Raw genomic sequence first — 9,428 nt, forward strand, 5'->3', positions numbered from 1 at the left:
TTAACCTAGGCACAGAAAGTTCAAGGTTGACTCAGGATCAACAAGGTCATCAAATCAAATTCACAGTTAATGGGTCACCAGTCTTTGAAACTACCTGACACATTCCAAGACGGAAATGAGGACCCCAGGGGCGTCTGAGATCAGAACCCAGTTCAAGTAAAAAGTAGCTGGCTGTCTCAGGCAGCGCAGGAAGACCGGCGTCCATTGGGCCTGCGCTCCCGGAGGGCGCCCGCAGCCGCCGGAAGGGCGGGGTGTCGGGCATTGTAAAAGGGAGCGGGTTGCGGGAGCCTGCGTCTGGAGGCAGCCAGAGAGAGTCACTTGGAGCACGCTGTTTGGGTTGCTGTTTCCATCATGGTAGGCCAGGCTGGTGCTGCTGAAGCCGCTGGGGCCACAGGGACGTCGGCCCACTCACTGGAGAAGCTGTTCGGGTTACCCCTTCCGCCACCACGGATTCGCGTCCGGCCCTGGTGGTTTCCTGCGCAGGAACTGAACGACCCTTTGGTGTTTTACCTGGACGCCTGGGTAGTGGACTCAATGTTTGGTGAGCCACCCTGACTCGGGTATGCTCGGGCTCTCCCTGTCCAGTGTGGGAGAGGCTCCCCAGAGCCTCTTTCTCAAATTCGCAGGCCACGGGAGTTTCCGTGATGGTCAGTCTCCTGCTCGTCCTTTCCCCCAGCCAACAGCCCCTCGAAAGCTAGCTCCTCCTGAGGGTCTCTCCTTACCTGTTTAGGTAAAGACCGATCTATACTCTCGGAAATAGAGTGGATGAGCCAAGCCTTGCTGAGGGTGGACACAACGGACACTGGAAACTTAGTCGAAATCACCGTGTTTGGGCATCCCCGCGTAAAGAATCGGGTGAAGAGCATTCTCCTGAGCCTGGCAACGTGGTACCGAGAACTTCGTGACCAAAGAGGTGAGGGTCCTTGTGAACCTACATGTGGAGGAAGTACAGGTGGTCCCTCTGGCCTTATGGCTTCTTCTTAGTCTCTTTTCTCACAACTTCTTGCAGTTTCTTAGCCCCAGGAAGCTGCAGAGCCCCTGAGATCCCTTTAGCGAAGGATTCCTGGGAAAGAAAGCGGAGATCCCACGCATTCAGGGCCATCATTGCCCAAGTCAGCCTTAGCTGGGGCATATCACAATCGCTAGATCCCAGGTTCATAATCTCCCCTCTCCTCTCCAATCACGGAGTAATAGTTCAAACATTTTTCCTTGTGGATGGTTGTCAGTTGCTTGCCTTCCAGCTAAGAAGATAAAACACCTTGAGGAGTTCTTGAAGGCTCGTGCATCATGTCCAGACGCTCTTAAGCATCCAGTTCAACACAATCAAGATTGCAATAATTAAATCAAGAGGAAAAATCTGCTTTTGCTAAAGAGATGGAAGAGAAGTATTCTTAAATCTCTGCATTACTTTCCCCCTGTCTTTGAATAGTGGTGTATTTTGTTGCAGATGTGTTTGTAGAACTATTCTAATTTTTGTCTGGAATAAAGTCTTTTGTTCACGGGAAATAAAGCAAATTTAGGAAATACTGAGTTTTCATGACTTGATGTGAAGTATGGGTAGAAGGCTGATAGTAATTTTGGACCTTTCCCCTTTCTCTCCCCCTTTATGGTCTTAGAGTTGAGTCCTCAACTGATTTGACAGATTTCACAAATGGTATTTCAGTAGTATTTTTGTACTGAAGATTTAACCCAGGGGCACTTTACTAGTAAGTCCCATCCCCACTCCTTTTTGAGACAGGGTCTCCCTAAGTTGCTGAGGCTGGCCTCGGACTTGCAATTCTCCTGCCTCTCTTGAGTACCTGGGAATACAGGTGTACACCAGAGGGTACACCACCGATTCCCGTTTTTTGTTTTAAACACAATTGCTTCTCAAACTTATTTGGTGCGCAATTTTTTTGTATGTGAAAATTGTACAGAATGACTTTCTGGTTCTCAAACTTTACGGCAAATTAGCAATCACCTTGAGCTTGTTAACAATTTTCCTAGGCCAGGAGGGATTGATTACAGTGGGTGGGGCTCGTTAATTTACAATTCTAACAAGTTCACAAGTACACCTAGGAGCCCTGTTTGAGGCGCTCTCAAACTGCAGTTTGTCTCCCGCGGAGCACCGGGTGTGCGTTCTCTTGGAACCAGTCTCCTTGCGCACAGGTGGCGTTCAAACGCACACTTTAAGGTGTTGGTTGAGATTTCCCACAGAAAATTCAGCGTCCTAGGCCCGTTGTACGCAAGGACGTTCTGTTTGAGTCGCCTGTAGGTTTTCTGTGATGCCACATAGGTGTTTGTCTCGGGCGGGTTGTTTTTCCATTACCCTTTACACTGCAACGACCAGTCTGCCCCAGACATCTCCCGTGGCACCCCGTACTTTCCAGAAGCGGAGTTGTTAGAAGGTGCCAAGAGGGCCGGGGTTGTGGCTCAGTGGTAGAGCGTTTGCCCGGCAAGCATGAGGCACTGTGTTCAATCCTTAACACCACATAAAAAGAAAAAAAGGTATTATATCCATCTACAGCTAAAAAATCTTTTTAAAAAAGTGCCAAGAGATCTATAGTTTCAAATTTGGCTTCTGTTTGAGCCGTGCGAGTCTTCTCCACCCTCCTCACTCCTTGGTAATAGGGAATTACAGATTTGCCACCGGCTAAAAAAGCCTTGTTTTGATCAAGAGTGGAGTTGAGCTCTCGCAATGGCACACCAGGAATCCCAGCAACTCAAGAGACTGAGGCAGGATGATTACAAGTTGTCTCACAATTTAGTGAGACCCTCTCTCAAGGTAAACAAGAGAATTAGCTCGTTGGTAAAGCACTCCTGGGTTCAATCATCAGTACTTAAAATATATATATATATAAAAAGTTTCTTCCAGATTTGTCTGGGCAAGCAAAGGCCTGCCTTTTCCTAACCTGTAGGCAGTGGGGATAGGAACTTCCTCTTCTTCTCTTTCCTTAGTCCTAGTGGGAGGATTTCATGTTTATTACCTTGATTTTTCACTTAGAGGTAGCCAGCCAGATTCTTTCGGACCACAGGCCCAACTACTACTACCCTCCAGTGGATGAACAGTTTTCTGGCTATGGAGTGGGGACTGGTGTGGGAGGTTTCTTCCTCCACCCAGGCAGGGCTGGACTGATCCTTTCCCACCAAAACTAGTTGTTGCTGTGCACTCCCACCCCATCCCCCAACTGAGAGACTCCAAGAGTCAGGAAGGGCTGTGGATGCATGTGCCTTTGGGAGAAGACCTTGCACCATTTATTATGAGACAATAAACTAGGGCTGGTTCCAATAGCTATGAAGTGCCCACCACCCTATCTCCTACTGTGACCCCACTCCTTCAGGATCAGGAAAAGTACTTGGAATGTAACTCAGTGGCTAAGTGCCACTGAGTTCAATCCCTGGTTTCCAAAAGGTGGTAGGTGGTACACGGCTGTAATTCCAGTGACTGGGGAGGCTGAGACAAGAGGATGATGGGTTCAAAGCCAGCCTCAGCAAAAGTGAGGCACTAAGCAACCCGGTAAGACTCTGTCTCTAAATAAAACACAAACTATTAGGGTTGGGGATGTGGCTCAGTGCTGGAGTCCAATCCCTAGCACTCCCCCTCACCCACCAAGTGATGTTTTGTAAGGAAGTGAGTTTGGGAGGGGGAAGCAGCTCTGGAGATTTTGATCTGAGTAAAAACTCTTTTTGGCAGTACTGGGGCTTGAATCCAGGGGCATTTTTTCTATTCTTTTTTTTTTCTTTTTTGGTACCAGGGATTGACCCCAGGAATGCTTAACCACTAAGCCACATCTCCAGCCCTTTTTATATTTTATTTTGATACAGGGTCTCACTAAGTTGCTGAGGCTGGCTTTGAACTTGTGATCCTCCTGATTCAGCCTCTGGAGCTGCTGGTACAGGTGGGCACCACTGTGCCTAGCTACTTCTTTCATTTTTTTTTTTGAGACAGGGGCTTGTTAAAGATGCTGGGGGTCTTGCCCTCAGCCCACCAAATGTTTTGTGCTTTGGCAAGGTTTGTAGTAAGAAAAATAGTTTAAAAAAAAAAACTTACCTATATGCACTAAAATTTGTTTTTTCAAACATGTAAGCATGATATCATTTAAGTTCTACATATTTTCCCCTTGGCTCTGCCCACCTCCACTCAAGGATGTTTAATGTAGTACCATAGTTTTAAATTTAACTATGAAGGTCAGCTATCAAAGCCAAATTTGTTTTGGTACAGGGAATTTAACCCAGGGGTGATTTACCACTGAGCTACATTCTCTCAGTCCTTTTTTTTTTTTTTTTTTAATTTGAGATAGGGCACTGCTAAATTGTTGAGGCTGGCCTGGAACTTGAAATCCTCCTGCCTCAGCCTCCAGAGTCACTGGGATTACAGGCGTTCATCAGTGTGCCAGCCAAACTTGTTCTTAAAGATTAGATTCCCTCTGCCTTCTGCTGGGGATCTAACCCAGGGTCCTTGGCATGCTAGGCAGGTGCTTTACCAGTGAGCTACATCTGTAACCCAGAAGAGTTTGAAAAAATCTTACATCATTCTGGGGGCATTCATTTGCAGATAGGAATAGATCGGAGTAGAAATCAACCAGGTTCTTTAAAGCACGCATTTATATGTGATGCTTCATATGCTGTACAGTTTCCTTAAGGGAAGAGGAATGAGTCGCAAAAGGCCAGGTGGTTGAGGAAATTCTATAAGGAGACCACATCCTCTCGAAAATTCCCTTTCATCTCCATATTCAACTTTGGCACTGTGCCCTCATTCCAGAAAGCCAGTTTGTAGCCGCTGTGCTTTGCTTTCCCCTCCTCAGTGACCACCTCCTCCTTGAATGTTTTAAATGAAAATTTTCATATCATGAAGATCACTGTGTGCTATTGTTAGCTTAATCCTAGTATCCTAGGTAAATATAAAGAAAAAACATCCTGGTATCCTGATTCAAAAGTGTTGATGTATAAATTTCTAGTTTAATGCACAGAAGCCAGGACTAGCATTCCTGTACCACTTGGGGCCCTACAACCCTAGAAGGAAGCCAAAGGGGGCTCAGCTACTACTCAAATCTTCTAGTTGCTGAGTTAACCAAGGAGATTAACCTTGCACTGCCTGTTGGCTGGCTCATGTCAAACTTCACGAAAGCTTTGTTGACCCTGACAAAGATTATGGACCTTAGCATCGCCTCCCAGCTCTCTTGCAGTTTCCCTCTCTTTGGTCAATTGACCAAGTTGGGAAGTGTCAGGTGGCAGAGTGGGGATACACCCAGGTAGGCCTTTTGTATTCAGCTGGGTCACAGTCACTGGATTCCAATTACCCCAGGTTTTTAAATCCCAAGTCACTTGGAGTAGAATCACGGTTTGGAGAGGGTTCCCAATAAGGACTGACTCAATGGACACGGAAGGCCTCTCACCCTTTGCAAAGTCAGATACCCTGGGTTAAGGAGTACAAAGGAAACACCTGACCTCAGCCAGAGACTATTGGTCCTGGGCAGCTAGCAATCCAAGAGGTCCCACCTGCCTCAGGGTAGAAAATAGCACACAGTAGAACTTGGTTGCAGGAAGAATGTATTATTTCCTTTCCTTCTACCTTCCAATTAACAATCCCTAGGGAAATTTAATTCTTTATTAGAACTTTTTAAATTTATGTTTACATTTAATGCAGGGGGAGGGAAGCGAACACATCATATCACACCATTATTTCCCCAGCTTTTAGGGTAGAAGGACCATTAGGAATACGACTTCTTCGGAGACTTCCACTTTAACTCCTGGATCTCATTCTCTGCTCAGAGATGCCTTCATAACCTGGTAACCGGGTCCTCTGCTGCCTTGGTAGGCGGCTGAGTCCCGGTTTCCTGGACTTCCAGGTCCGGAGGCTGCTGGGTCCCGGTCTCAGGAACCTTGGCTGGAGATCCCTGGGTCCCAGTCTCCTGGGTAGCAGCCTTCTCTGAGCCTGGAAGAAAAGCAGTGTGAAGAGGTTGCACCTGTGTTCCCACACCCTCTCCACAAAAGTATAGTCACTCCTGCTGGCTGCGGTTGTGGGGCCCCGAGAGTCCCAGAGCGTTGAGTCAATTTGGCCTTTTAGATACCTTGCAAAGACGAAACCCTCTCCCCGCCCAACCGAGGGCGAGATTGCAGCGGTGAAACTTCAGGATCCCTCCCAAAGAGCGGGGCTTTGAGCGGGATGGCCCTCCCCATTCCCCGGCCCCCCGTACTTTGCATCCGGAGCTGGCGGAAATGGTCAGCCAAGTTCATGATCATCTCGGATACGTCCTGTTGGTAATAAGGCCTGCCAAATATCAAGATCTCAGCCTCGCCGTCAGGATTCCACCGATTCACGTGAAGCAGGGTGTGGGTAACACACTCGACGTGCGGGATGTGCTCTCCGTCCTGGCCTGCGCAGGGAGGCCGAGATGGTAGAAGTGACTCACCCGGCTTGGGAGGGGAAGGTGGTGGGCGAAGGAGGCGTGGCGGCAAGAGCTTGGGCTCCGGGCCCCTGGAGAGGCTTTCCCCCGGACGCGCGCAGACTGTGAGGGGCGTAGGTATAAGTGGCAGAAAGTAGGCTGCATCACCCGCCTGTTCCCGGTGCACTCACCGAATATCGCTTCCACCAGCCACGCCTCCAGGTTAACTGCTTTCGGACATTTTAGGTACTCGGAGTGGAACCAGTTAGGAGGCTGGGTGAGGTTTCCGAAGACCTCAAATAGTTTCCCTTTTTTCTGTTGCAGTTCCACAAGCGTGTGAAACTTCTTGGGTGTGGCCATGCTGCATGAACTTCGCGGCGGGTAAAAGTGTCCCAGGAGACCCTAAAGCTTCCACCCTATAGCGGGTGGAAGTTGCGGCTCCCTGGAGTCTTATTTCAAGGGCTTTCAGCAGGCCCCTCCCCACTCGAGCTCTTCTCATTGGATCCCAGGCCTCGCTTCGCAATTGCTGCAACCAGGCCACTTCTCCAGCCCACGCGAAAGCACTGGGGTCTGGGCTTTTCTGGACCCGCCCTCTTCCCTGCGCGCCTGGAGGGACAGCCGGGCTCTGGACTTGGACATCGGTTGGGAACTCGCTGGAGTCCAATCCGGGACTCAGGAAGGTGAGGACAGTTCCAGTGGGGTAGGAAAGAACCAACATCTAGATAGAGTCTCTTAGGAAAAAACCAACTGATTCTTGTGGGACTAATATTCCTTAAAGGACTAAATGCAGACCTCCACATCCTTCCGAACTTTGGCCACTGAGTTCCCTCCTCTGGCCACCACATTTCTAGATTCTTCTATTACCTTTCTGAAACAGCAGAGCACAGGCAAGGGTTACTTACCTTTAATTCAGTCATACACACACCCAGCAACAGATGATTCACGTGGCTGGGACACCAGAGAGGGAGCGCTTGAAACTTTTCTGATGCCTCCATTCTCTAAACAACGTGATTTCTCTTTCTTTATTTTTCTGTTCCACTTAAAGAATTGTTTATTAACTGTTATTTGAGAAGATGAAGTTATGATTCTGGTGTCAGTAGTAGGGGGGTAATACCCAAACCCAAGTCAAGAGGTCCCTAGAACTGTCAGGCTGCTCCTTGTATTCTCTATGCGAACTCTGTAGTTCAAGGAAGCGTCTGAGAAAATGCAGGGATCTAACAGGATCAAAAGTCTTGAAACCTAAGCAGAATATGAATTAAAAGTCAAAAGGCCAGATGTGGTGACCTGTAATCCCAGCTACACAGTGAGGCAGGAGGGTTTCAGTTCAAGACAGCAAGTTAGCAAGACCCTGTCTTTAAAAAAAACAAAACAAAACAATAAAGGATGGAATAATAAACTTATGTGGGTAGTAGAAGAACAATTAGATGAGTATATAACTGAAACTCAAGGATCTGGTCTCCACAACCATAACCATCCCACCTTGAGATGATGAGACATTGACATACAACTGAAAACTGAAGTTTGAAGTACCATCAGTGTCACCCATAAGAATCGAATTCAACATTCCCATGAAAATCTCTGGTCTGAAATCTATTTCTTATACCACAATGATACAATTGTTCCTTAATTGGCATAAGAGGATACTTACAGTTCTTGGTATGTTATTCTTTAGTGTGTGTGTATTGGCATGTGTAGAGATCTTTCTTTCCTGAAACTTCAGAATAGAGTTGAAATGTTTAAGAGAATAAAAACTGTAGTATAACAAGTTGTGTTAAAATTTTTAACTGATGGAGACTAATGTATAGTGCAGAAACCAGGGAACAATTGACTGGGAATGGATGTGAAGGAATATATAGAGGAAAAAGAGGTACTAGGAAACTCTTGAGGATGATGGAAATGTGCATTGTTTTGATTGCAGTAATTGGTTCGCTGGTGTATCTGTATGTGTCAAAAGTAAAGAATCATACATATTTTAATATAAGCAATTTATTGTACTTAAGTCATTCATCAAATTGGCTATAGAATTCATTAGAAGTAAAATTTTTCATGCTAAGCACAGTGGTCCATGCCTGTAATCTGAGCAACTCAGGAGGCTGAGACAGGAGGATCTCAAGTTCAATGCCATCCTCAGTAACTTCCTAAGCAACTTAGTGAGACTCTTATCTCAAAATAAAAAAGGACTGAGGATGTAGCTCAGTGGTAAATGTCCCTGGGTTAAATCCCTAGTGCCCCCACCACCCAAAAAAGAAAATTTCCCCTCAAAATTTCATGCTTTGATTCATTTTACCCTAACTCCCAGTAATGTTTTTGAAAATTTTGTGCCATTCTATTTTTTGATTTCTAGAATTCTGTTATTCAAAAGTTGGTCCTCTGAGCCAGTGCATGCCTGTAATTCCAGCCACCAGGGAGGCTGAGGCAGGAGGATCACAAGTTCAAAGCCAGCCTCAGCAAGCTTGTGAGGCCTTAAGCAACTTAGCAAGACCCTGTCTCAAAATAAAAAAATTAAAAATTAAAAGGATGTGGCTCAGTGGTTAAGTACTCCAGTGTTCACTCCCCCTCCAAAAAAAGAAAAAAAAAAAAAAAAAAGACCCCCTGAGCTTCCAAGGTGATGTGTTATTTCCAGCTACTTAAGAGGCAGAGGCAGGAGAATTTTGAGTTTGCAGTTAGCCTGGGCAACTTAGAGAGCTCCTGTCTCAAAAATTAAAAAGGGCTGGGGATGTGGCTCAGTGGTAGAGCACCCTTGAGTTCAATCCCAATTTCACCCACTCCACCCAACCCCCCCCCCCCCCCCAAAAAAAAGAAAGGAAAAAGTTGGTCCCTCTGGACTGATATTTTTCTTTTTTATCTCTTTGCTCTTATGTTGTCTCCTAATCATGAAGGCTTGGGAGATTAAAAACAAACAAAAACCTAAACAAACAAGCAAGCAAACAAACAAAAACTAACTGGAAGCTTGGAGCATGTTACTTTGTCTCTACATTCACTAGAGGACCTTTCCTTGAGAGCCCCCATGCAGTGTTATTAGGTCTTTTCATCTATGCACTCTTCTTTGAGGCCCTCTCCAGG

At 46.5% G+C, this 9,428-nt stretch overlaps 2 protein-coding genes across 2 annotated transcripts; one reads left to right on the forward strand and one right to left on the reverse strand.

Annotated features, from left to right (window-relative positions):
- Nucleotides 1–351: 351 nt before the first annotated feature.
- Nucleotides 352–1,342, forward strand: Ooep (oocyte expressed protein). The gene is made up of 3 exons (XM_047559189.1): nt 352–541; nt 731–913; nt 1,242–1,342. Exons 1-3 carry the CDS (start codon nt 352–354, stop codon nt 1,340–1,342), a joined length of 474 nt encoding a protein of 157 aa, XP_047415145.1.
- Nucleotides 1,343–5,759: 4,417 nt separating this feature from the next.
- Khdc3l (KH domain containing 3 like, subcortical maternal complex member) lies at nt 5,760–6,725 on the reverse strand. The gene is made up of 3 exons (XM_047559191.1): nt 6,557–6,725; nt 6,051–6,356; nt 5,760–5,914 (listed from the first exon to the last, which is right to left on the reverse strand). Exons 1-3 carry the CDS (start codon nt 6,723–6,725, stop codon nt 5,760–5,762), a joined length of 630 nt encoding a protein of 209 aa, XP_047415147.1.
- Nucleotides 6,726–9,428: the final 2,703 nt, after the last annotated feature.

The sequence above is a fragment of the Sciurus carolinensis genome, chromosome 7 (genome assembly GCF_902686445.1).
Source record: "Sciurus carolinensis chromosome 7, mSciCar1.2, whole genome shotgun sequence".
NCBI classification, from domain to species: Eukaryota; Metazoa; Chordata; class Mammalia; order Rodentia; family Sciuridae; genus Sciurus; species Sciurus carolinensis.

Excerpts from the sequence above, each read along its gene's own strand:
- Ooep (XM_047559189.1), top strand. The coding sequence starts at position 352 with ATGGTAGGCCAGGCTGGTGCTGCTGAAGCCGCTGGGGCCACAGGGACG. Across the intron at positions 542-730 it reads GGTAGTGGACTCAATGTTTG|GTAAAGACCGATCTATACTC; the intron begins GTGAGCCACCCT and ends TTACCTGTTTAG. Across the intron at positions 914-1,241 it reads AGAACTTCGTGACCAAAGAG|CTAAGAAGATAAAACACCTT; the intron begins GTGAGGGTCCTT and ends CTTGCCTTCCAG.
- Khdc3l (XM_047559191.1), bottom strand. The coding sequence starts at position 6,725 with ATGGCCACACCCAAGAAGTTTCACACGCTTGTGGAACTGCAACAGAAA. Across the intron at positions 6,357-6,556 it reads GCTGGTGGAAGCGATATTCG|GCCAGGACGGAGAGCACATC; the intron begins GTGAGTGCACCG and ends CTCCCTGCGCAG. Across the intron at positions 5,915-6,050 it reads GAGGGTTTCGTCTTTGCAAG|GCTCAGAGAAGGCTGCTACC; the intron begins GTATCTAAAAGG and ends CTTTTCTTCCAG.